Source organism: Anopheles arabiensis, chromosome 2 (genome assembly GCF_016920715.1).
Source record: "Anopheles arabiensis isolate DONGOLA chromosome 2, AaraD3, whole genome shotgun sequence".
Classification (NCBI taxonomy): domain Eukaryota; kingdom Metazoa; phylum Arthropoda; class Insecta; order Diptera; family Culicidae; genus Anopheles; species Anopheles arabiensis.
In genome coordinates this window covers 70,711,466-70,739,281 of record NC_053517.1, presented here as the reverse complement: position 1 = coordinate 70,739,281, position 27,816 = coordinate 70,711,466, and the positions used below count along the sequence as shown (strand labels likewise).

General features: G+C 43.4%; 3 protein-coding genes across 7 annotated transcripts in view; 1 reads left to right on the top strand and 2 right to left on the bottom strand.

Annotated features, from left to right (window-relative positions):
• LOC120908387 (tyrosine-protein kinase Abl) overlaps nucleotides 1-19,348 on the top strand; it is a 28,181-nt gene extending 8,833 nt beyond the window's left edge. For 4 of the 5 annotated variants that reach the window (XM_040319326.1, XM_040319327.1, XM_040319328.1 and 1 more), the window contains exons 3-8: nucleotides 9,514-10,458; nucleotides 10,917-11,503; nucleotides 11,570-11,786; nucleotides 12,012-12,141; nucleotides 12,233-12,378; nucleotides 12,799-19,348. In XM_040319326.1, the coding sequence (XP_040175260.1) occupies nucleotides 9,514-10,458; nucleotides 10,917-11,503; nucleotides 11,570-11,786; nucleotides 12,012-12,141; nucleotides 12,233-12,378; nucleotides 12,799-15,800 (5,027 nt within the window). In that variant the 3' untranslated portion in view covers nucleotides 15,801-19,348. The remainder of the gene's footprint in view (nucleotides 1-9,513; nucleotides 10,459-10,916; nucleotides 11,504-11,569; nucleotides 11,787-12,011; nucleotides 12,142-12,232; nucleotides 12,379-12,798) is intronic. The other variant, XM_040319331.1, reaches the window with a different exon arrangement.
• Nucleotides 19,349-20,263: 915 nt separating this feature from the next.
• On the bottom strand, nucleotides 20,264-21,344 carry LOC120897037 (cell wall integrity and stress response component 4-like). Its single transcript, XM_040301643.1, has 2 exons — nucleotides 21,232-21,344; nucleotides 20,264-21,157 (listed from the first exon to the last, which is right to left on the bottom strand). The coding sequence occupies exons 1-2, from the start codon at nucleotides 21,334-21,336 to the stop codon at nucleotides 20,363-20,365; spliced, it is 900 nt and encodes a 299-aa protein (XP_040157577.1). The 5' UTR covers nucleotides 21,337-21,344; the 3' UTR covers nucleotides 20,264-20,362.
• A 3,408-nt stretch (nucleotides 21,345-24,752) lies between these two features.
• LOC120897152 (general transcriptional corepressor trfA-like) lies at nucleotides 24,753-25,706 on the bottom strand. Its single transcript, XM_040301809.1, has 2 exons — nucleotides 25,574-25,706; nucleotides 24,753-25,496 (listed from the first exon to the last, which is right to left on the bottom strand). Exons 1-2 carry the CDS (start codon nucleotides 25,583-25,585, stop codon nucleotides 24,888-24,890), a joined length of 621 nt encoding a protein of 206 aa, XP_040157743.1. The 5' UTR covers nucleotides 25,586-25,706; the 3' UTR covers nucleotides 24,753-24,887.
• Between the last annotated feature and the right edge of the window lie 2,110 nt (nucleotides 25,707-27,816).

Genomic DNA, 27,816 nt, shown 5'->3' with positions numbered 1-27,816 from the left:
TTCTTCTTCTTAATAGGATTGATGCGATATATTCTTCTATGTCTACCGTTATACGGAGAAATAATCAGAGTTTAACTGAAGATATCAGAAATAATCCGAAATTATAACAGAAGATGTGAACTTTGCGAGTGAGTAAATCGAATATTTGCAATGAATGAGTTAAATTAAATCTTTAAAAAAGGTCACTTAAAGTTGTCATATACTGTAAATTTGGTTATTCACGAGCAAAACACTATCTGGAGTTAAATTTCGGTTAGTAATGTGTCTTTCCGCAACTACTATCGGCACACAGCACTTTTTGATGACTCTTAGAGCGTGAGTTGAAGATTTAATCAAACATTTTAACTCATTTCATCAATTCCGATTGGATCACTCAAAATTCGAAGTAATTGAGAATACAGTAAATATTATTTTAGGATGTCATCAATTTGCATTAAGCAACGACTGCATCTGTTCTAGCTGTCGTTGTTTGTTTGTCTATTTTTATAGACATTGGGCCAAATGACTTCATTCCTCGCTTTTAACAATCTTAAATTTATATCATCGTACATAGAGTACATTCTACTTTCGTAGACATTTTTTGCAAGCATTTATCAAGCAAGCATAAAGAAAAAATACCTTTGTTATTTACATCAAACAGATTATCTTTTTTGCGCTTAATTGATTGTGTCAACAATATTTGATCAACTATACAACCTTTCCATTCTGATGCAGGTTTCTGTATATTCTCGATATAACACGTTTTCTGTTACATGAAGTGCGTTTTGCGGTTTGTGTGCATTTCACAAGCTGTTGTCACATGTTTCTGGAAGCAGTGGCCCTGTGGCTAGGATTAGTTACATGGGAAATAAAGCGGGTTGTATAAACAATCCATACCGCACACTTACTTGCATAATATTGCTTACTTCCTGTGAAGCCTTAAATATGCTCCCGTATCTAACTTACGATACACCCGATACGATGGCAGAATGACATTATTGGCCTTACCTTTAAATTCCAAATGTTTGCACTGCAAAATGTGATCGACTTTTCTCGCAAAGCTCTCGTGTTTTTTTTGTGTGAGTATAATAAATTGAACCACCAACAAATAAAATGTCCTGCGTTGATTAAATATTGATTCTTGGGTCCCCTATTGCGAAAGCAGACGGAACGAACTGTCCAACGCAGCGCTTGCCGCTGTTTTATCCGCTAGCGGCTTCAGTGGCAGAAGACAACAGCTGTCCAATGTGATAGGAAAGCTTCACAGGCAGCAACAACAACATCAGCAGCACTTGCATATCTCGCAGCATAAGGGAAAGAGAGAAAGAGAGTCGGTTCATGCCTAGAGTTTATCCTTATATGGTATTCCAGGCGTCCTGGTGGTGTTGTACGTAATGAATCCGCAAAAGTGGGAGTGAACGCGCGCGTAGGTTGCGAACGACGGAGACAGCTAGACCGATAGGCGAGCAGGATCGGCCAAGGCAGGAATGCTAAAAAGACCAAGGCACAACGGGACCAAGCATCGGTGCTCAGGGGGGAAGAGCCCATCATCATCCACATTCAAGGACAGCCGGCAATGTTCATGCAAAAATCTTCGCTAAAGAGAAAGGGCCGGATTCGGGACTGGCTGCATTGAAACGTTGTCAAAATGCATTTTTATGAAAGATGGTTGTGTGAAGATATCCTTGCAAAGGGAAAGCTAATCTAATGAGAATTTAATGCACGCTGCTCTGCACAATCGGACACGCCTTTTCTATTTTCGTTGATTCAAGTTCACAGTGGCTTCTTCATTTTGCGTAATCCAAATATTGCATTGAACGTGATAATGCACTGGCTTACCTAACCTTAGCATTAAACAGTCCCTGCTTTTACCTAAACTTCTCAACGATATTGTAATTTCTCTCTGTCCAATTGCACCATATGCCGATGTGGCCCCAAGTGGTGGTAAAAATGTTGGCACCTATTTTTAAATATTATTAGCGCCAACCTTTGCTTGAATTCTGCTGCGAGTGAGTGTGCTACCCCATGCAAAGTGTGTTACTGCTTTGGTCACTTTCACCGTGCCTCGTATTGCAATAGTGTGTTTTTTTCTTCTTCTTATGCCAAAATTTTCTGTCAGGCCCAAGAAATATGTCCCAGCATGTTTAATTACACAAACAAAAAATCCTCCCTAGTCGCGGCACGCTACGAACCGTGAAGAGAAGCTCTCAATCCGTGTCTGCAGATGTGTTTGCGGGAACAGAAACGGTTGTTTCCTTCTGGTGTCGCGTCGTGTATGCTTTGGTGAGCCAATATAAAATACCACCAGTCAATTAGCCAACGCAATGGAATCGTTCGGTTGTAATCTTGATCCGATCGGGAAAAGAATTGCGCCAGAGAGGAGGAGTAGGTTTACATACCGAAGCAAAACAGCAAAAACCAACCCGTAGACGAATTACATGCGCAATTTACGCTGCACAATCGCTGTACTTCTTGCGGCTTGGCATTACCACTTGTGCGTGCGATGACTTTATGTTTGTTGAAATAATTTACACTCCCCGCGGGGCAATGCAGGAATGCGTAATAGTGCATCAATTATTTTTATCTGCTCCGATGGCTGGCTGCTGGTTTGAAATTGTAATGATTTTCAGCGTGTTGTTTGCTGGCGTTGTTTTGGTGCTATTTGTTTTTTTTTTTGCAAATTCTACAGAGGGCAACTGTTAAAATGGTTTAACTCGAACCCATGTTAGGCAAGATGGCATAAGAATTGTACGTTTTGATCATTAGCCGTATGACAGCTTCGAGGGGGCGGAAAAATTCTCGCCCACAACTGTTTGCCGAAAGACATCTCCTCTCGTTTTATGACCCAAAGCTCAAGTGTGATGTAACAACTTTCTATGCTTCTGTTTGGCGTTTCCGAATGGCCCTTCCGTATTTCGCCACCCTCGTTCCTTGAAATATTAATCTGTTTTGATTGGTGACAAGAGGCTAGCTACACGACCGGCAATGAGGTTTGCTCTTGGCAATGGCTACAGCAACATCAATGTGGTTGGGCTACAGTTTCGTTCCAATCCGTTACTTTTGCCTTCCCTACCCCCTCTCATATGGGCAGTAGCACTCCTCCACTCAAGAATGAACGGAGCCGGCCGGCAAACGCTTGCTCCATCTTCCACCCGGAGTCTAGCGGACGGGCGTAGAATCAAGATTGATGGTTTCCTCACGGAATGCTCCGAATGCATTATCGTGAGCGCATGCACATACATACGCCAGAGTTGCTTGCGCCACACAAATGTTATAGCACACACATGCAGGCGGCACTTTCGTTAAGAAAGGGGAGCAGAGAGGGTGCGAGGGATAATATTTCGTTTTCGGTGGCCACTCTCGTTACGGCCTTTTCTCGTTCTCGTTCACTACATTCTGTATGTGTGTGTGAGTTCAATTTCCTTTCCGCCGGCAGGATGATGGAGGAACGAACCGCTAGCCACATTTCGGTTACACATACCTTCCGCCGGTTCTTACGGATTGAATTGGGTATGTTTCATGTCCAGCCGGCAGCACGGTTGGTGGGTATGTGCGCACTGTTGTTAGGATGGTATCCGATGAGGGTGGGGGTCTCCGGGTGTGGAAGTAAGTGTTATAATTGACGAGAAATGGTGGTGGTACCGGGGAGAAGGCGCGACCCGGCCAAGGGAAGAACCGTTAGTGGGAAAATCTTCTCCAGCGTTCTCTTTCCCGCCCTCCTGGACACGCGCTTGCTGTTGTCGAAGATCAGTTGAACAAACGGTAATGGGTGTGTTCCGAGGAGGAAATTCAAATAAACAGTGTAAAATATGCTAACGGAAATCACGCTTAAGCTGCTGCAGCCACATACCGGGCGGGTGCTACCGGAACATACATAGCAACAGGGTCGAATCGTATCACAATTCCATCGCTTTGGTTCGTTCCTGCAATAAAGTTGGAGGTCTTTAACGAACGTACAGCTTAAATCAGATCAGCCGGACGGTACAACTCTTGCTGGGAACGGAGAAAAAGGCAAACACATTTTGGGATAGTTTGAGCAGTTGAATAGTTTTGTATATATAGTGATTTATATTTCACTTTATGGTAGCTACAATCCGGCAAACAATGAATTGTTGTGTATCATTATAAAACCAGGACAGTCTATTTTTAAAGACGTGCCTATTATCGAACATATCTCCTCGCCCAATGGGAACAATCATCCGATCTTAGAAAGTAGAGCCTTTATAGTAAAATTATTATAGCTACGTATGTTGAATTATACAAATGTCTTTAGTTTGTGTACTTCTGTAGAATTTTTTGACGCATATGATGATGATGATAGGTCCCACCTCATACCTCAACACAGGTCTGAGAAGGACAAAGTGTCGCAAGATGTCAAATGTACTGGTTTATTTTTTTTTTCTTTTGCTTCATTCAAATAAATATCGAGCAAGTGGTGCGATCAAAGATGCAGTTGCACAGAGCAATACCATGACAACAAAGGCATTTCTTGATTTAAATCGAATATGCTCGCTTAAATCTTTTGAGGAGATGACGAAAGATGACGTTTGTAATGGATAAGGTACGTTTGTAATACTTTTAGAGTCATGCATTACGGCTGTGCTCCTTGCTCGTCTTACATCATCCGTTATCGTTCTCACTGGTATGATTGGTTTAGCTTCTGTATCTCTTGATTTTTTATCTTGACGAAACGACCTGCTTGATCATGTCAGCTTTATCATGGTTTCTATCGTTATTAGCTTTAACTTTTTAGTTCATCTATCGTTATCATATTAAATAGCGCAGCATATAATTTACAGCAATAATTACTCTTTAGGGAATTAGGATTAGAATAAAGCAATAACTTAACATTTTGCTATATTTTTTAAATTTATTTATATATGTTTGTATAACAAATTTTATTATGCTGACTTTTTAATCGACAAACGCCTGTTATTTGTTTGTGAAGACCTAACAATGGTACCAGGATATCATGGAAAAAAATATGTTCACATTATTTACGATTTTATACCATTGCACAAGACAATGATGAACGAAAAGTTCAATTTAAATGTACTTTTAAATACAATTAACCAACAATTTCTGCCTGTAGTGTTGCAAATAGTCTGGAAAGCAAAATTCTTGAATACAGCGGACAAGTCTATGAATTCCTCGAATGATACTGTGCTGTGTTGCTGCGACCCTGTAGAACACCATCACACTAGCCTTCTTTCGCCTGCAATGTTCCATCATTTCTGGCCTTCTTCATTTTCATCTTGCGTGTGTACTAATTCGTGACATTATGTGCAAATGTGCCAATTGGGAGAAGCCTGTGGAACGAAAATCATCAATCTCTCCTCAGCTGCTGCTGCTGCTGCGCTGCCTCATGATGATGATGTGGGAACGTGTTGCGTATGTTTCTTTGCGGTCATAACAACGTCAGCGGTGGCGTTCGCACCGTGGATCGCGTGTCATTCGCGTCCAAACGCAGTCATCCCTTGGGTCGGTAATATTGCACACGGGGCGGACGGGGCTGGTTGAGAGCAGCAGGCCCAGCAGGCTTGTGAGAATTTCAAACAGAGGCAATTGCTCAAAACCCCCAAAGCACAGGAAGCCACTATCGCGGGGCACCGATTTGATTTTGTGAAGGTTACGTCATGTGGATTGTGTGCGTGTGTGTGTGTGCGTGTACTTTTTTATCGCCTGTTGTATCATAACACAGGCTAACTACCATTTGAAATGCCTTTGCCCCGGTGGGAAGAACTGATTTTCTGTTGTGTTGGCTGTTGTTCGCCGTTTGAACCGCCCGCCGCTTTTTTTAGCAGCGGTCAATGTGAATGTGAATTTGTTGTTATTGAAACTTCATCGTTTCGTCGTCGTACCCGGAGGTGTGTAGTACTGACATGGGGGTTTATTTTGGGTTTTTGTAAAAAAAACAACATAAGAAACTAACAAAATTGCTACACAACCTTGCTTGTCAGCAGTAGGGAGAAGGGAGCGTTGTTTGGTTTCCGTTGTGGCGTTGAAGTGCGGGAAGTGAGACTACATCATGTGTCCGTTTTCCGGCAATGAGCTTCAAGTAGAGCTATCCAAGTTGAACCATCTAGTTCTTGATCAATATTCGAAAAGAAAACAATATTGGATACCTCATTTGAGAATGACGAATTAGCTACAACCAAGGATCTTCTCTGCGGAGACGCTGCGGGGTAAAACGTTGTGTGTCTCATTGAGTAATGGTGGTGTCTTATTTCATCCCCGGGTAGTAATGGCACATACTCCATACACCAGCCAAAGCAGTGCAGTGAGATGACGTGAGAGCCGGCTACTCAATGTTTATAAAGTGGTTCCCACCGATTTGTTTGTGTACTTTGGCCCTAGTGACGTTGCAACGATAGTAGCCGTCGCGCCCCACAGTAGTAGCGTTTTTGAGGGGTGGGATTCTGTTGATGTTTATATTTACACATCAGCCAAAGGAAGAATGTAGCCGGCTTGTTGTGTTGGCTTGGCTAAGCAGGCCGGTAAAACAGTGGCGAAGAGTAACGCTTCATTATTTGACTTTGCCATCTATCGTTGTTGGAGCTATTTCGCCCATTGCATGCGCAATGTGTGTCCATGGAGGTTGAAGTGTAATGGTTTCCACAGATGAACTATGGGTGAGCTATGTTGCAGTAATTAGTTTTTCACAATGCTTTTAAACCCAATGAGTGTGTCTGCAAATACAATTTAGTACTCTATATTGAGAACAAACATGTTTTCTAAGGCTGAACATTGAGTTATAAGCACATATACTACCCAGTAGTACAATTTCGATCCAAAATTGAATTGTTGATGCAGTAGTCAACTAATTAAATAAAATAAAATGCGCTATTGGTTGCAGTAAAGCCTGTGAGGCGCAAACACATTTAAAACCTCGATTATTTTTAATTCTATGGCACATCCACTGTATGTACTTGGGATTAATTATCTAATCATAAGTAACACCAATAAAAGTGCATGTCTGAACTGATAGAAATTAGTGGTGGGAGCTCGATATTGGACCTACCCGATTCCGATTCCGTGTTCATAATCAATTTTGGATCGATTCTTATTCCGAAGACGGTTCTGGAGTCGATTCCAGAACCGATTCCGGATCCGATTCCAAAATTGACTCCGAAGCCGATTTCGGAGTCCAGAATTGGAATCAACTCCGGAATGAGAATCAGTTCTTGAATTGAAATAAGAAGTTTCAGAAGCGAAATCAGCCCGGGAATCTCCATGAAAATGGATCGTTTACAAGTAAATTAAGATTCTTTCCTGCTATCAATACATAGTATCATTGGACCCAAACGCCTATTCTTATGGAGATGCCGATGCCGATTCAGATTTCGGAGCCATTTCCAACTCCGAAACCGATTCTGATTCCGGAGCCAATTTCGATTGCGGAGCTGATTCTGCAATCGATTTCGGGAACTGATTCTGGACCTACTATCCGGAATCGATTTTAATGAAAACTTCATTTTTCACATCACCAATAGATACACTTAGTCAGTTCCAAAAAAGCAAACGCACCGTGTGTCCACGTAACATTTCTTAACCCCGATTAAATGGTCTTGTAGTAGAAATGGATTTTTTTCCATACTGTGATTTACGATTTAAAATTATTAGAGCATGAGCATGGCATCTGCCGAGCACTCATTTTGCATGTTGTTTCCGAGCAGAGCAGTAATTGCCAATCCAATTTATGTTTCACGTTTGAACAAGCATCTGCATCTGTTTGTTCCGGGCCTGTGACATAATGCAGGTTGGCCAGTATCCAACAATGATACGATGGCGAGGCCCGAAAAGAGCATACAGGTTAGACCGTGTCAAGGTCGACATCGATGTTTGGCAATATTGAATGATATCGATTACGGCTGCTGGGTGAGGTAGTAATATTGATTCTCGCAAACCGTATATGGCCCCTTCGACGATGCGGATAAAACACGGCACCCCTTTGACGCAAGCAGCAGTTAACCCGGCAATCTAATTTTCCTCCGTAACACCGTTGTCTTCAAGCTAAAGGAGGTGTCCCATCTGATGGTACGGCTACACTTACATCCATCCAATTAAATACCTGTACTTTGTTTATACAGAGGCCCTACCATAATCCATCTACCGAACGACTTTCACCGCCAGCCGGACATGTGTTGCGAAAATTTTCTCCTTCGCTTAAATGGTTCTCTCGTGGTGGTGTGGTACAAGATCACTATCCCGCACATGTTGCCCTCGACCTTATTATAGCACACGCCCTAACTACTGGTGTCTATGTTTGTTGATTTGAACGTGATACACAGTTGAGTCGCCGGCGGTTGAGTAGGTTTCAGTGTATTAGACGCAGAGGCAGACCAAGACCGTGTGTCTCATTAATGGGCCGTGTGTTGGTGGTAAATGTGTTTCAATGTCGTAGAGAATAGTTTTGTTTTTATTGCGACCTTCCGGTGCGTGTTTTTTTTTGTTCTGATGAAATCATATATTAACTCATTAAATAACTATCAGGAAAATAAAGCGATCATCACGGCGAATGGTATTGTTACGACAAAACACTTTGATGACACATTATCATTTGTTCTTCTTTTCTGTGATTGAGGTCTTGTTCAATTATAAGATGTTGAAACAACTATGTTTATAATTTTAAAAAGAGCTCCAAAGAACGACAATGAAACTTTTGTGTTTGTGTAGAACCCCTATCTGTAAAATGCTGTACAATTTTTTTTACTAATTTTCCTAAACAAGTGCCAGAAAATCACCATAACAATGTGAACAAATATGATTGTAAGCTACGCTACATAATAATTGCTTACCCCTTTTAAATTGCAGCCATTTTCTGCACAGTTCATTCTCAAACTCCGGGCAACTTCGGGATCGTTCGTTATGGGAAAAGCACATTCTTCTGTAATGATGCATTTGTGGTGAATAATAATCGTTACCATTAATAACGTCTTAACGGTCGTAGGCAGGGGCCCGGTGGTACGCACGCAAAATAAAGAGGGAAAGTCGTACGGCTGGGGGAACGAGTACATATCAATCGCACTCACGCTTTCGTTCGGAACTGTCCGTCTCGGCAGGCAAACGGCGGTTTTGTACTTTCATTTCACACGCCACTACCATGTCCAATGTTTGAATCGTGTCGGTGAATCTAGTTCGGCCTGTGTTTTAGGGGGGCTGAATATTTGAAGGTCCCTCGAAAAATCGTTTTGCATTTTGCATTTGCATGGTGTGTTCCATCAAACTGTGGTAGATTTTGTAAGCAAGTGCAGAAAATGTATCCATTCGTTTTGATGTTTTGGAATTTATGCCGACGGTCAATTTCAACAAATTGAAAAAATTGCTCGATTTATGAAAGGAGGAGAGTAGAGCAATGAACTTCTTGCTGGTTGGCGTGTGGAAAGGTGTTGGCACAATCAGTTATCGTTTCTTGCATAGCAGATGCACTTAGTGTTTATGCAATTTCTATTAGGTATTGTGGTATTAGGTAAATTGTGGTATTGATGATTTTTATTTTTTTAACGTATTTTACCATCTCCTTTATCGTTACAGAAGCACTGCTTCAGTCGCGCCCGTTACCTCACATACCACCGCCTGGCAGTTTGTTACCAACGGATCTACTGGGCCAGAATCAGGATGGGTTGGAAAACCATACCGGCACCATGCACTCGCAGGGCAGCTCCAACGCGGCACAGTCCAGCTTCGAAACGGCTCACCGATGGACGTCGAAGGAGAACCTGTTGGCACCCGGACCCGAGGAAGACGATCCGCAGTTGTTTGTCGCGCTGTACGACTTCAAGGCCGGCGGTGAAAACCAACTGAGCTTGCGAAAGGGCGAACAGGTGCGGATACTGTCCTACAACAAGTCGGGCGAATGGTGCGAGGCACACTCCGACTCGGGCCATGTTGGGTGGGTGCCGTCGAACTACGTGACGCCGCTAAACTCGCTGGAGAAACACTCCTGGTATCATGGGCCGATTTCGCGCAACGCGGCCGAATATTTGCTAAGCTCCGGCATCAACGGTAGCTTTCTGGTGCGTGAAAGCGAAAGTTCGCCCGGCCAGCGCAGCATCAGCTTGCGGTATGATGGGCGCGTCTATCACTACAGAATATCGGAGGACTCCGACGGAAAGGTGTACGTCACGGCCGACGCCAAGTTTAACACGCTGGCCGAACTGGTGCACCATCACAGTGCGCTGCACGAGGGCCACGGTTTGATTACGCCCCTACTGTACCCGGCCCCGAAGCAAAACAAACCGACCGTGTTCCCGCTCAGCCCCGAGCCGGATGAGTGGGAGATATGCCGGACGGACATCGTCATGAAGCACAAGCTGGGCGGTGGGCAGTACGGCGAGGTGTACGAGGCTGTGTGGAAGCGCTACGGCAACACGGTGGCCGTTAAAACGCTCAAAGAAGATACGATGGCTTTAAAAGATTTCCTAGAAGAGGCCGCCATCATGAAGGAAATGAAACACCCGAATTTGGTGCAACTGATAGGTAAGTGACACCCGAACAGGCGTAGGAAACATCGAACAAACGTGATTTTAGAGGGCTTACCAGCAAGATAGAGAGTGTGACGAGGTCCAAGAATACATAAAATAGCCATTTACCAGCAGAACAGTATAGCCACACTATCAACGTCACTGCATAGAAATATGTTTGCTAAACAGTGTGACGAAATCGCTTAACAGGCAATGAACAAGCTAATTTGCTTTTTGTCTATTTTTAAGACGATCGGTATCATTTTGTTCACACGAGGCTTTGTTTACACGTTTTAGTCAGATTTTAAGCAGCTATTTCAGAAACAAAGTGTAACAAGCTACGTAATGTATAGTAATACAGTGAATTTATGTGTTCATTGAATATTTTTGTTAGACAACAATTCGAGACGATAAATGTTGCTGGATTGTTTGAATAATGTGCTTAACGGAACATTTATTGCATTATCATTTTAGGCGTCTGCACGCGCGAGCCACCGTTTTACATCATTACCGAATTCATGAGCCACGGAAATTTGCTCGATTTTTTGCGCACCGCCGGCCGGGAAACGCTAGATGCCGTGGCGCTTTTGTACATGGCTACCCAAATCGCTTCTGGCATGAGCTATCTCGAGAGTCGAAACTTTATCCATCGCGATTTGGCAGCACGCAACTGCCTCGTCGGCGATAACAATCTGGTAAAGGTGGCAGATTTCGGACTGGCGCGACTGATGCGCGACGATACGTACACGGCGCACGCCGGTGCCAAATTTCCCATCAAGTGGACGGCGCCCGAGGGCTTGGCGTACAATAAGTTCAGCACCAAATCGGACGTGTGGGCGTTCGGCGTGCTGCTGTGGGAGATTGCAACGTATGGCATGTCGCCGTATCCTGGGATCGACCTCACGGACGTATTCCACAAGCTCGAGTCTGGCTATCGCATGGAACGACCGCCCGGCTGCCCACCCGAGGTGTACGATTTGATGCGGAAGTGCTGGCAGTGGAATGCTCAAGATCGTCCAACGTTCAAAAGCATCCATCACGATCTGGAGCACATGTTTCAGGTAATTAGAGATAGGGTGTCTCTCTAGCGCTAATAGGTCTTATTCGGATAGATTTTCTGTTGACAGGAATCCTCCATTACTGAAGCGGTAGAGAAGCAACTCCAAGGAGTGGGTGTGATGCCGATGCAGCTAACGCCGCAGATGAGCAAGAAGCCACATATGGGTATGCAGCAACAGCAGCAACAACAGCTACAGCAACAGCAACTGCTACCTCCTCCGCCGTCACAAACACAACAGCAGCAGCAGCCGGTGCAGCACGAACCTGCAATAACACCGATTTCTGGTACGTACTCTTGTATAGTTTGAAGGTTTCTTTTTTGAATATGTTTGTTAGTGATGTACAATTTTGGCAATACTCATACGCTCACTAGAGCCTTTATAAGCTTTGTATATTTTACCTATTTTACGTAAGATGTATTGCTGCATTGTATGTATTGCACTGAAAAAGCTCCCTAAATAAGGATGGGAAACATGCATAACGCTAATTGCGACATGGTTGCTTTCACAGATTCCGGTTCCGGTTCCGGTTCGAAGTTCAGCACATTTGGGAACAAGCAACCATCTACCGCTGGTGTGCAAATGCGACGAACAACGAACAAACGTGGCAAAACGGCTCCGGCGCCTCCGAAGAGGACAAGGTACGTACGGTGATTATTTTATCATTGCCTACAACTAATTTCAATGTAGGCTGAATGAAAACAACATTTTTAATCGATCATCTTGTTCCAGTCTGCTATCATCCAGCCGTGACTCAACGTACCGAGACGATGACAATTGCAAGCTTGGCGAGGGCGAGCAAAATGCAAACGGTACTACTATTCCCATCACAAAATCGTCCTCTTGCAGTAGTTTCCTTATCGATAAGCTGTTTCGAGGTATTTCATGACAAAAATTGCGGTTATTGTTTGGCCTTTTGGTGCTTTTTGTATTTATTGCTACCACGATAAAATTTCTTGAAAGCTTTCGATTGCATTGACCAATTGAAAAATTTAACCCAACCGTTAACAGTGATTGTGTGTTAACTTTTTTACTAAACAATGTGAATATTTGTGCTTTCAATTAGGAATTTATTTTAAACCGCAACCATAATAAGCTCACGAATCGTGTTACGAGTCTAAAGATTTTTTATGATTTTAAAGGTAACCAAATTTGAACTAAAATTGTATCCAGTATGTTTGTGACTACCGCATTAAATGCTAAACTAACAAGCTTTTCGATGGTTGAGAAACTAACTCCAAGCGATAATCACTGTTGAACGTTTATGTCGTAACTAACTGACGGAATTTTTATTTTAGGATTTTCCCGTGATATGGCAAACCTAATGAATCGGGCAACTGATTCCGAGAATGAGCAAACCGAGGTCACTCCGGACACCGATACAGACAATCCGGAACCAGTTGGGTTTCAGAAAACTCCCCAGCAAAGTTCATTCAAGCGCGCCCCGATCATGGGCAATAGAGGGCTGGAAACACGGGGCAGCAAACGCCTGCCCCAGCAAGCACGCCGTGATCAACTACCGCCCGGCCCGGGAGGTCAACCGTGTACGCCAGTGTTAGGGACTGGACAGCCACCGATAGTAGGTGCGCTTGAGGTGCAGAACGTCAAGAAAGCCATCAACAGATACGGTACGCTGCCCAAGGATGCGCGAATAGGAGCGTACCTCGAATCGTTGCGCCAAAGCGATGGCACTGTTATTCAGCAGGGCCAACCGGCGGTGCAACAGCAGCAGTTACCTCAGCACCAGCAGCCGCAGCAGCAACATGTCGTCGGGCCTCCGCCTGGTGCGGCACCAATGCAGATGGGCATGAATCCAAACATGGCACTGGTTTCGGAACCGCCGCCTCCGCCAATGGCAGCGGCGAATGCGATATCGAACAGTATACTAGCGCAGCGAAACGCAGCGGCAATCAAAGCACAACCACAGATGATACGAAGCAACTCCTCGAGTGGGGTCACCATGTCCAACTCGGCCACAGCTAGTCTTTCAAAACTGCAACGCCATCGAACGACTACGGACGGTTCGATGATGACGTTCTCCTCCTTCCGCGGGTCGGTTGGAAACAATAGTCCTAAGCGAGCAGTCCAGCCGACGCTAGCCGATCTCGAGTTTCCGCCACCGCCGGTGGATCTTCCGCCGCCCCCGGAGGAGTTTGATATGCCGCTTGATCAACGAGGAGGAGGAGGAGGAGGAGGGTCAGGAGGCATGTTGGAAAAATCGATCGCCCCCTCGAACGATGTGCGCAACACGGAACCGAGCGTCGAAGAGGCTAGCACGCGCTTTGGCGTAAGCTTGCGCAAACGCGAACCTTCCACTGATTCGTGCAGCTCACTCGGCAGTCCGGCTGATGCCATGATCAATACCGTGGGAGATCCGTCCTCGCTTCCCATTCCACCGCCACCACCCGCGAAGGACTTGAAAGCGGACCCGAAACGTGTAACGAATGTGCCAAAGTGTTTACAGGGTGACGTCGTCGGGGGTAAACGAACTGCCGGTCCACTGCACGGCACCTCCGATCCAGCATCACAATTAGTCAGTGAGCTGGCGGAATCGATGCATTTACCAAAGGCGCCCTCGCCACTAACGACCGCGCAGGAACCACAGCACCACCAGCAGCAGCAGCCAATCTCCCATTACAAGTCCTCGGACGTTAGCTCGCTTCGCAAACCGGTGTCGATGTCAAAATCGACCATCCTGCCATCTACCAATGCAGCGGCTAATGACAATTACAGTGCTGCCACCAACGCTGCCTCCGGCGTACCGCAGCCGCCCTTCAAAGCTCAGCTGAAGAAAGTAGATACAGCGAAAAGAGCACCAGCCCAGCCGGCGAAGAAAGAGGAGAGCACGGGAGGCATTATCGATTTCAAGTCCAGACTACGCAAGGTGGATCAAAACAATACGGAGGTGTCAAGTAATGGCGGCAGCGGCGGGGGTGAGTCTGTCGACCCCCCGACGTCGAATGTGGACAATAATAACAAGCACCAAGCGGGGGGCAACAGTCTGCAGAGTATTCACAACAACAACTTCAACACCACCGCATCCAGCAATAATAGTAATGGCAACATCCTGAACAATAATGATAATTCTGCTTCGTCCTCCTCGTCGGAGAACGAAAACCATCGGTCGGCGAAGAAGGGTGAGACGGGAACGCCGATGGTAGTTCGAAACGGAACCAGCATTTCCGGCAAGAACAGTATGGACTCCAGCAACAAGTTACTCCTAGAGAATAACGAGCTCAACTCGCTGAAGCTGAAGAAAACGAATGTCGCGTCCACGATCGTCACGGGTACAGCCCCGATCGACAGCAACAAGGTGATCGAGCTGAAAAAGACTGAAATCAAGATTGAGCTGAGTGACGATCGGAAGCGCGAAAGTCTGGAAGGGAACTCGCTCAAGGTGGACAGCGGCGGTGGTAGCGGAGATAATCTGTCAACAGGCAGCAGCGGAGCAGGTGGCGAGGACGGGGACGGTAAACGCAAAAGCACAGGCAGTATTAGCAGCCTGAAAAAGCTGTGGGAAGCGAAGGAATCGCCGAGTGATCCGTTGAGCGCACAGCTCAGCCCCAAGCTAGGAACAAAGAGCGTGGCAAATATGGTACCGAAAATGAACAACAACGTGGAAGCGGAGGATGGCTCCGTAGGAGGGGGTCACGATGCAACTCAGCAGCAACAGCAGCAGCAAGAGCAGCTGCAACAAGCGAATGCCGGACCGGCGGGATGCGTTTCGACGGGTACATTGGGCAGCAACAAGAAACCGGCCGTCCCTATGAAGCCATCCAAGTTTGCTTCCATTTACGCGACACCGGTACAAAATATGATGCAAACGGCATCGTCCACAGTGGCATCTGCAACGGGCTCAAGTGTTGGTGGTGGTGGTACGTCCAATACGAGTAATATTTACGCAAAATCAAACGACAGCAGCAGCATTATTCAGCAATCAGACAAGCCCGCGTCGACGACTGGTTCCGCTACGCCATCAGCAGGTGGGCGTGAGTCCATCCTGGAGCTAGTGCAGCTGTTGCAGACCAGCTTGAAACAGCCGGTCGGTAACATTTCCGCCTCTCAGTGGCTAGCACTGAGTGATCGGCTCAATTCGCTACAGTCTAGCTGTGTTACCTTTGCCGACAACGAAAGTCTGCCACCGCACGCCAAATTTCACTTCCGAGAGCTAGTCACACGGGTGGAAAATCAGGCTCGTTCGTTACGGTCCGCTAGTAACAAGAACGTTCAAGACAACGAAAAACTCGTCCAAGAAGTCGGCCAATCGCTGAAGCAGATATCAAATGCCTTGCACAGGTAATTTCAAGTAAAGTTGGTTGATTTCGATGAATCATTCTAATAGGTGGTTCTTTATTTTTGTATTTTTTTGGAGATGCCTCAGTTTTTGAAATGCGTTTAATAAGAGTCATTTCGTAGGAATTTGGGATGATGGTTTTAATTGGCACAAATTCCGCACCAGGGGTTTGGCTTCATAATTCCCCCCTCCACGTTAATCGAGGAGAAGGGTTAATGAGCTTAGTTTTGATTTTTCTCTTTCTTTATTTCACATTTAATCCTCGCTGGTGACGATCTGTTTCTTACACCAACGAAGTTAACTTGAGCTCAAGTTGATGATGATTGGCCAATGGAAATTATACGTACACATGTTTGCTTTAACGAGAGCCATCTCGTGTAAGATTTAGTCAGGCGGTCCATCAGCTTCGGTTGGATTGATTTTGTACGTTGGAACACCGTTTTCATTCTTAACTGGGAGCGAAGTATTGCAAAATAAGCGGTTTTCCACAGGACTTTAATGTTAACGTAGGTCTATATGTACACACTATTCTAATATCTTACCCATTTGTGTATGTATGATTGAGTAAAATACATTGAAACCAACCAAAACATTTGAAATAGATAACTATCATGCAGTTAACAGTTGGAAGAAAGACGAATGGAAAACGGATCTTTGCAGTAGACAAAAGGATAGCTGTATCCATCCCGAGCGAAACAATCCAACGAATGAAACACAGGCAGTCGTACTGATTGTCTGGTCGAAAATATCAATGCAAACACGTTTGAGACAGAATTAATTCCAAAAACAAATTATAAAGAAAGTAATTAAACAACAACAACAACCAAAACACATCTATGAAACAAGAATCAGCATCACTGATACTATTACTATGCTCAATGAATTTGCCAAAAAAAATGTCGCGTAAATTAAAACAAAAAATAACAGGAGAGCATACGCCACAATGAAGAAAGTTATTGTATTTCCGGCTTTCCATAGTTTTATTGTTTACGAAGCATAAGGGGCGAAGTATGAGCACGTTACGTGTTTGCAGTATGTTCATCTTCGGTTGTATACAGTCCAACAGTACTTTTGTTTGCGAGTTAAATTAATAGAATGGTTGACGCAGGGATTTATGTACGAGTAACGATTTTAAACGTCTCCGTTACATGTTTTAGTTTTGCAAAACATTATCGAGATCGATGATCAGGCAAAAACCATATGGATAACGAAGCAAAACACAGTGTGCAAAAGTGAAACCAATTTTAAGGCATTGTTAGTGATAGTTTTTAAACCAGAAAACACCCATACACTGAATACTGCTTTGGCTTGAAGCCAGGCAAAACCGTAGAAGACTGTAAAACGTTTAAGTTTCTAAGCATGTAAAAACAAGCACACCTGTGGCACAGAGAGAGACCGATCATCGATCGCAAAATGCCGGTGGACCATTTGATCATTATAGTTGAAAATGTTAAATTTTCAACACATTAACACTGTTGCGACTGTGAATATATGCCGTAATTTAATGCAACTACAGCACCAGTAAGATGTGCTTGGCTCTAATACCAAAAAATAATAAAAAAAAAACATCGGAAAGTTCGGAAATGTGGTGTTACACTTTTCCGGAACGATCTACTATTTGGGGATGTATTAACGAACAGAGATACAGCTACGCCTGGAGAGGCACCTTACTCTCTCTCTCTCTCTTACTAGCTATGCGCGAAGTGTTTCTCAAACAACAGTAAATGGCAATAAGTGATTATCATACATATTTTAATATTCAACGTTAAGCCAAAGAGCTTAAGACTTTCGCTTTCCCTTTCATCAACCGTACCGTCGTTTGTAAAGGGTAGATGACAATTCGCTTGCAACATGAGATAATCCGCGCGCTGGTTGCATTTTATGCATCGGGGAAATAAGAAATAGTTTCAGTTTATTTTAAGTTGACAGTTAACTTATTTACCTACCACTGGGTAACAGGAACGGGAAAAGATAGAACTACGATAGCTCTAGACGCTTTTTACTGTGTGTGAGTCTGATTGGGACTCGGAAACAACCCGAGAACGTGAGTTGTGAAACTTATACATATACTTTCGTTCACACTTCACCTTATGCTCTTCCGATCAGCTAGGTGTGCCGCTAGGAAGCATGTTAGCAACCGTAGCATGTCGTGTGAACAATGGTACTGTCTAGAAGTTATAAAAATCGCTCTCCTCGTGTGCGTTACAGCCGTACTACGGTCGAGAACGCTGCAAAATGCTAGTCGTAAATGGTTACATTATTATCATTAGATTTTAACGTATTCGTAAATAGAAAAGCGTGTGTGAGAGCAGAGCGGTGGTGAATACAACGCTTAACAGGGAGGTGTGATGGAGAAGGCGCACGGGGTGTAAACCGATGTGCGGAATCCAAATGGGTTTTATTTTAATATTTTATTTGAAATCGAAAATCTCGTTAAACTTCCATTTTATTGTAGTAAATAGGAATAGGTTTTATGCAACACACCAGCAGCACCACCACGAACAAGCGCGCGCGCCTGCACCAGTACTATAGTCGATGATGCGGCGCACTACCGTACCCACGAAAGTGATGAAGCGCGCGAATCTGTGTGTGTCAGAGGGATAAGAAATCAATTAGCGGGCAAACAATTTCGATTTTTATTGCAAAATAAGGTGATAAAGCAACGGGAGTGGTGAGCATTCAGTCATAATAACATATGTGCGCTAGTGATTTATTCGGTGTGTTACTCTGTCCGGTGATGTTTTCGAAGCTATCTGTAAAGAAATAAAACAAAACTTACGTAATACTGTACCACTCCCCAATAGAACGTGTGTCGGTCGGGCGCAAAATCACACTATTACGTATTACTTGCATTTTTGGTTTGTTTTTTGAGAACGATAATTAATTTAACGCCAGTGATTGGATGTGCAAATAGTGGCGAAATCAAAAAACGAAAGATAACATAACTTAAAAATGCAAAACTGTACACCATAATCAAAACGAGAGTAAAATTCAAAGCTACTTAGAATTACAATAACATCTCAACATCGGGAAAGCAAGCAAGCAGTACGTAAAGTCAAAAGGAGCAACCGAAGAACGGCAGAGTTGTATTAAAAAAAAGAAAAGAGAAAAGCAAATCGCCAACATGTGGCGAGAAACGTATAAGACCATAACATATACAAATACATACAATATATTCTTATATTTTTAGAAAGCGTGCTGCACCACTCAAAAAAGCATGAGCTAAAACCAGAGATAGGTAACACATTCATTCGAAACACACCTACATTCATATTCATACAAAAGTAAATATATATATACACACATTATATATACATACGGAAACAAATCACACGCATTAAAGACATGTCATGCATATTGAATACCTTATGATAATAATACTTCATCCATGAAAAGAATAACAACCAACACAATCTTAAAACTCCTTCAAAGGACAAGCTTTTGTGCGTGTAAAGGGCAGGAACTTGTAATGAGCAAATATGGAACAGTGGAAACCTTGATAAATGAAGAAAAACAATGATTAGCGAACAAATTGTAAAATGTATCAAATGTCATTCAATGCGCGTTTTACTTCCGTTATGTGAAAGAAAGCTAAAAATGCACGTGCCGTATTGTCAATGTGTTTCTTCTGCGATTGAATTTACCCTATCTCGTTTACATACACTATGCTCAACACGGCTTTGGTTCGCACGACATGTATCCGTGATCTCTGGGGGTGCTACTCGATCAGAAGATGTCATTTCGCCCTCACATTGATAGCGTTGTTGCGAAGGGAAATCAGCTACTCGGTCTAATTACGCGGATCTGTAGTGAGTTTACCGATCCCATGTGCGTCAAGTCGATCTTCTGTGCCATCGTAAGGTCGTGCCTGGCGTACTGCAGCCCGATCTGGTGCCCGCTTGGCGTTGGTGACATCAATCGCCTCGAAGCCATTCAACGGAGAATCACCAGGTACGCGGTTCGACTCCTTCCATGGCAATCCCACCACGCTCGGCCCTTCTACCATCAGCGGTGTCTACTTCTCGGACTTGAGCCACTCTGCTCTCGACGTAAAAACGCTCAATGCCTTTTTATATTCCGGCTCCTTAACGGAAAGATCGATTCCCCGGCATTACTAGCCAGCATCAATTTGTTCGCTCCCTGTCGGATTCTTAGATCTATTTTCCATCTCCGTGTACCGCGTACCCGCAACAACCATAGCCAGGGACACCCTATTATACGTATGTCCCTCGAGTTCAATGAAGTGTTAGATTTGTTCGATTTTAGTATGTCTTCATCTACGTTCAAGGAGCAATTGCGTCTAAGTCACATTTAATGCTTGCTTATAACTACAGGTCTATTTATATACTCCTTAATTTAATTATAAGGTTGCCGATTAGACACGATGGTCCGTCGGAAATAAATATATGAAATAAATAGATACATAGATAGATATGAATTGAGCAAGAGGGAAACAAATAACACTTGAATTTTTAAATCGTTAAGCATACATGCTGCAGCTTTTTATTTGATTAAAACGTTAAACATAAACAGAGAACAACAGATTAAAGCAATACTATACAGTTTCATTATGCACCCTGCTGTCGGATGACGGGATGCGTCTGTTGGTGCGTCTTTTGCTCCGACTCTTCCTTTCGGTGCTCGGATGCTTCCTCGAAACTTTCATCCGATTTCTGTTCGTCCTTAGACTGCTCCGGTTTCGGCTGTTGTACAGTAGCAGCTGAACCGGTAGACTTTTCCGAGAGGTTGAAATTTTTCAGTATCTGATCCACCGGGACCGGTCGCACAAAGTGAGGCCCTTCCTTATCATCACTGGATGTGGCTGGGGCGACAGTGGTTGTGCGTTTTGCCGCAGTAGTACCTGCACTGCTGCTGGCAGTGGCGGCAGTGACGGCGACCTCACGCTTTGTCCTGGACGTCGTCGTAGCAATCGGAGTTTTCACTGAAACTGGGCTGGAGGTGGAACTGCTTCCGGTGGTACTGCTGGGCTGTTCCGTCGTGGTAGAAGGCTGATTGCGCCGGAATGCAGGATGGTTTGCGGCCGTGGTAGTGGATGCGCTTGAATCCGATTCTACCGAACGTTTCGGATTGTTCTTAGTGGTCTGTTCAGTGTCCGTGCTGGGGCTAGTGGAGGTTGTCGCCTCGTTTTTTGCTACTTCAATGCTAAGCTTTACTCCAGACGCTGGGACCTTTTGGATGTGACTCTCGGTGGTGGAGGAGGACGCCGGGGAAAGTTCCTTCAATTCGGTTGGCTTTGGATCGCTGGCAACATCCGGATTGATGGGTGAAGGGCGAGATAATTTAGGATGGTCTTCTACCGGCAAAGCTAGACAGCTTGCGGCAAGGAATGCAAATAGGCAAAGCTTTAAAAGAAACAAAAGAAAAACACATGAATTGAATTATGTTGCTGTTAATTTAAATGACAGACATTACTTACAAATTTAATCATTTTCTCGCAGTTCAACGTATGGTAACGCCGGTGGCAATGTGTTCGATAGCAAGCGAGCGATGATATGATGCCAATGTTCGCTCTTATATACATCGCGCGGTTTTTTACACATTCGTATGCCAACGCGCCATTTGCACCTTCCACTACGGTACGGTATAGAGGGAGACAGTGGAGCAATAGAAGCCGAGGAATTACCCTGAATTGATATGTACTTAACTAATTCGCATCTGACAACGGCGCATCGTTCGGACCGGCGGCCCCAGCTTCTCCCCGTAGGTATTCACGGCACGGCAGATAAGTGAAAGAGTAAAACACGGCCGATTATCACTTCCTCTTGCCTAGTGGTAATCGATGAGTAACTCAAATCTGCTCAATGCCGACTGTTTGTTGTGTTTTCGTCCAAAGCGCGAGGTCACAATGCCGGTTCGTGAGTACGATTCTTGTTTAAAGTGTGTGTTTTTTTGGCAACCAAAAATCGCTTTGACATACTTTATTGTTATGCAATGGTTTACGATAACAAATGCTGCGTGTTTGAATTGCAACAGCATAATGTTACTTCACCGAATCGCAAATCTTTCGAAATTGTCAACGATACTTTCTTGATGTGCAGCGCCAGATAGTTGATATTGCTTAAACAAATTATTTAGCTGAAAAAATGTTTATATTTATGTATACATTTATAATCACAGTTGTAACTATCTAATGTATAGAAGCACCATTCCCTAACAAATCCAAATGCTGATCGTTTCTCACCCGAAATGCCTAGCATGTATTATTAGACCGACGTGACCGCGTTGTGGCTATTAAATCATGTTTTTGATGATTGATTAAAATAATCTAATTCATCATCAAATCTTCTTCTTTTTGGCTAAACAACTGTCGTCGGTCAAGGCTTGCCTCTGCCTGTATACCACTTGTGGGCTTGGCTTTCAGTGACTTATGGATTACGCCCCATAGCAGAGTAATCAGTCCTTCGTATGGCGGCACGGTTTATTTGGGGCTTGAACCCATGACGGGCATGTTATTAAAGTTGTACGAGTTGACGATGGTACTACGAGACCGGCTAACTAAGACCATCAAATACTTAATCAAATATGTTTTTATTAATCCTATTCATGCTATAAATACAAAAGATAATGCTTTAAATGCTATATTCATTTCAATTTACGCTGTTAACACCGCTCAAATCCATTCCCGAAGTGGTCATTTATTTCGGGTTCAGTTGGTCAAAGGCAGCTACAAATAGCTCCTATTTCTTACCATGTTTTCCTATTAGTTTAGAGCTACATCATTCACAATTATTTTGATGTACACTGCTATTGACAATACCATGATGCTTCGTGGGTCGTTACTACTGTTTGATTCGTGAAGGTTACGAAGTGTAAAATTCACACCTCTAGAAAAGAAATATTTTCATTATTCAACGGTTCAATGTCAGCCATGAGGTTCCCTCCAAGGGCTCTGCTAATGATCAGGGGAAGGAAGTAAAATAATAAACATATGATTGACAGTACCTATGTACGACTGATCATGCAAATGATGGGTTGAATTTTTGTGTGGATTGAGCTCCAGATGCGCTTGCAATGATCATCTCGATGTATCGAAACTATATCCTGATTTTGGTGGTTTATCGAGGGGGGGTAGTCATTGATAGTCAAACCCATTTGTGACCAAAACAATCTCAGATGGACTAAGATACTTGCTGAGATGCTAAGCTAACCAGAAGAAAACTTCAAAGTTAGGAGAAGGTGTAAAGCATTCTCAACGCTCATTTTCTCAAGCACTCATTAGTGCTTTTGAGAAACTTACGTTTGTAGAACTTACTTCTCAACGTATGTAGAATTGGTACAAAATCAGTTTGAGAATCTTAAAAACGGATAAGACCACACTCTGAGCAGTTCTGAATAGTCAAGACCTTTACACCAAATTCGGCCCAGATCTCTGCCGATCCTTTAATATCCAGGATCAAGACATGTGTTGGATGAAATTCACGCTGTTTAAGACCTTTTCCTTTAGAATTTGGTCACTTGGTACATGAGGTATATCAAGCAATTTTCGACATAGAAAATTGATTTGGACATCAAAAGAAAGGTATTTTATTTCCATTTCATAGCAAAATACAAAAAAAAATTGTTGATGTACAGATGAATGCAACGATTTATCCTACGATGCCTTTTATTAGATTCCACACAATTGATATATCGTCTTATCTAACTTCTTTCTCCAGTAGTATGCAATTTGCAAAGGCCTTATAGTAGTTTTCTCCTTTTTTCAATTTTTGATGAATTATTGCCACATAACTGTACCATTTTAACACCTCCCAACTGTAATGACAGCTGGTCTGTTCTTTACTGAACCACGGACCCTTGATAGTAGGAAAAATTCATTTATTAAGGCGTATTATTATTATTTGTTTTAATTTATTTATTAACAAGACATTCCGATATGGCCGTATTTCTATTTACACAGGCACCATTCTTTAGAAATGTTTGAATTTATTATTTCATTGGTTATTAAAGCCTTCAATATGCTGACAAATTTATCTGCAAAATAGTATTTCTATTTGTTGAAGACATGGGATCATGCTTTGTTAATATGACATTTTTTACCAGGAAACTCCATTTTAAAGCAGTTTCGATTTGTCTCTTCCCGGATCATGTTTGACTTTCCTAGTGATCAACTCTAGCGCTAATAACTATTAAATACAAGCACGTACATGTAAAAACTTTTGCAAGGTTGTATTGTGTGCTCCAATACCTTCAAAAAACTTTCGTATAGCACCAATGGTGACCCTATTAAATATAGAATTAGGCGATCGAATTTTATCTGAACAGGACTTTAGAATAATTTAGATAAGGTGTAATGATAGGTGACTGCACAAGTTGGCTGTAAGTATCAAGTCAAATCCTTTAGTATTATAGGTAGGGAGAGCATGGATATGTTTGGTTCGATTTGGATCCAATTTGATTATTAATCCTTTTTTTTCTTTTTAGTCCGTGGTACAATTGATAAGTCGTACAACTTAACAAAATGCTTGCCATGTGTTCAAATCGTGGATGTAAAGAGTTTCACACGCAGGAATAACTATTTTGCGTTTCGTGAACTCGTACATAGATTAAACATTAGTGACTTATGACAGGGCTAGATTGACGGTGTGTACATTAATTTACACATTTATAACAATTCTAGTTGTTCCTGGCATCTTGTTCACATGAGTTATATTCCTATCAATATAAAGTCGGTTTACGTTATTGCGATTTACGTCTCGGTGCATAGAACCCACGTTGAGCATGTCGTTTGTTCGTACGATTTGACATACCGTTATTCTTCTTCATAACATTCAGCTTCATAAATGTGGAATGCATCTACGAAAGTTTTAAATGTTAAGTGCTATAATATTATTTTTATTTGAAACAAACATCAATTTCCAATTTATTTAATTCAATTGTTATATTGTATGAATGTTATATTCTTTCTTGGATCAGTAATGTGGAAGTAAAACCGTTAGATTTACATTGGATTGCAAGTTAAACGTGTGTTTATTTGATTTTTTTTATAGAAAAACACATTGTGTAAATAAAAAAACACTTCTTCACAAATAATCGGTCATCGATTCGATTCGTTCAGTTCCACTTTTGTGTGATTTAAACCTTCTTCGCGGGGTTAGCAGTCGTCGGGTTCGAGGCGGGCTGGTTAACGGTAGCCGGTACCTTTGCATTTCCAGTCGTTTGGGGCTTGTTCGATGCCTGATCACGGCTCTGCTGCTGCTTGTTTGCAGTAGGACGCGGGGCGGACTGGGTTTTACGCTGCTGGCCGTTGGTGGTAGCTCCCGCAGCAGCGGCCTTTGGTGGAGCATTGGTGGATGGGCGGGCAGCGGCGGCTGGCTGAGTAGCTACAGTGTCACGCTTGTTTTTCGGGGCCTGTCCGACGATGGCCGGCAGCACGGACGGCTGTTTCGGATCGACGGTTGCCTTCGGTGCAGCGGTGGTCGAATGTCCCGCAGCCGAGTCCTTTGGTGCTTCACGCTTATACTTGTGGGGTGCCGGCTGTGGCTGTTGGTGCTGCTGGGTTTGCTTCAGCGAGTGCTGCTGAGATGCTGGGTGCTGCTGTTGTTGGTGTTGTTGGTGCTGGTCGTGCTGCTTTGGCTGCTGCGGAGCGTGGCTTTCCTGCTGCTTAACATCGTGATGGGTGGCTGGACCCTTCTTATCCTCGGCAGCAACCAGAGCGATTGCCGCACACAGTACCAAAATCATCTGAACACGATGAAAGAAGTTTATTAGAAACACCATTGATTTACCTTCCACCAAAGGTGTCGTTGACAGATACTTACGAAAGTCTTCATTGTCTATCGTTTGGAGGATTAAACGTGAATGATGTGCTTATCTGAGGCATCGGGTGATATTTATACGACGTTCGATAAAATGGCACCAGAGAGTAATTTCTAGTATTAAAACTGGTTCTTCTCGAGAAGCGATCATATGTACACATGGCACCTAATCAAGCGCGAACCACACACGCGGACAGTTTTGAGATAGACAAATTAAGAACGGCTCGATAATTGGTTGTGCACACATAAACAACACATTTTTAAACCAGGAGAAAATGCCACCCTCGTCCATGCAACCAGCAGCAGGGTTAAGTGCTATCAGCCGGTCGCACACGATCTATAGTTTACAGTAAACTTTAATTTGCAATGTTGATTCTGCTGAAATGTTTAGTTACCCTGAAGCTTCAAACAAAGCCTTACGGATCGGTTGGTTTTGAAGCAATACTTTTGAATTTCTCTGTTTTACAGAAGAAAGAAAACATCCTTTCGCTCCTTTTCATACCCGCATTCATAACAGTAAATATTGCAATGAGTCATCAAATACTGTTGACTCAATTTTAACTGCTTTAAGATACATCGAATAATTCGTCAGGCACGAGGTCTTCTCGTAATGGATTTGACTTTCATGCATGTCTAACGTTTAGGACATGGCGTTCGAGTGAGCATAGAAACGGTTACCTTCTTCCCCACTCCCCCCACTACTCTCCATTTCCCTTATCTCCCTCTTTTATTAGGTACTGCTGCACCGGTTCATTACCTACCTTGAATGGTGTAAATGTTTTAACGCTAGATACGCCCATCACAGAACCTTGAAGGAAGAAGGTCATATTTTAAAGCAGATGTCTTCTACACTGATAATCGCTAATGTTTCTTTACTTTTTTATCATTATGGACAAAAAAATAACACAAACAATTGAGATGATCACGGTAGTCTAATGGAAACATACGTTAGCACCTGGAAAGCCATACATGGCCATTCCTGAGGAACTCTGGACTATCTATATTTCTCTATAAAACTTTATCTAAACAAATCTCGGCGAATGTTTTTATCATGATTGCAAACCTGACAAAGACGAAATTGTTCCTCTTGCACGGTATATTTTACCGTCCTTTGACGTACAATTGTCAACTCGCACGATTTAACAGCATCAAGAGATCAAGCCCTGTATGGAACAAGATGTAGGAGTTTTTTTTTATTAATTCATTTTGCAGGATAATCTTGTAATGTATCCCCTATAATCTGCAATAATGGTATGAACAAAAAAAATCCTACAGTCCCCTCAATATCAGACCCCGAAAAGATTTTACACCAGATACCCAAATGCTCTCCAGATTATCTCCAGTCCATTACTTTACCAGCTATGTATTTGCACGTAATCTTCAATTGATCCCAGTCACCGAGATGTTTTGAACACTCTACTGGGGGTACAATTCGAGCATCTTTCCAGCCTTCGCCAGACTCGTGTCCAAAACGTTGGATTAATTCATTGTCAATCATCCGTGTGTTCAGAATTAATGTCTGTAAAGGACCATCAAATGTGCGATATATTTCTTATGGGTGGTCTAATTCTTCAGAATTTTATAAGTTTGTATAACCCATGTTAGACAATAGCAGCTCCGACGCCAGAATTCGGCTCCAGACACACTTCCGAGCCGGCTCTACACCAATGGATCCAGAGTAGTGGTGGGAGCTCGGAATCGGACCTACCCGATTCCGATTCCGTGTTGGGAATCAATTCCGGAGCCGATTCCGATGCTGGAATCGATTCCGATTCCGAAGCCGATTCCGGAGCCGATTCCGGAACCAATTCCGGAGCCGATTCCGGAGCCGATTTCGGAGCCAATTCCGGAGCCAATTCCGGAGCCGATTCCGGAACCGATTCCGGAGCCGATTTCGGAGCCGATTCCGGAGTTGGCTCCGGAGCCGATTCCGGTGTTGACTCCGGAGCGAAATCAGTCCGGGAATCTCCATGCGAATGGATCTTTTACAAGTAAATTTGGATTTTTGCGGTTATCAATACGTAGTATGATTGGACCCAAACGCCTTTTTTATGGCGATGCCGAAACTGACTCCGTTTGGTAGCCGATTCTAATTTATGAGCCATTTCCGATTCGATAGCCGACTTCGATTCCGGAACCGATTCCGGAGTCGATTCCGGAGCCGATTCCGGAGTCGATTCCGGAACCGATTCCTATTCCGGAGCCGATTCCGGAATCATCTTTGGAGCCGATTCCGGAGTCGATTC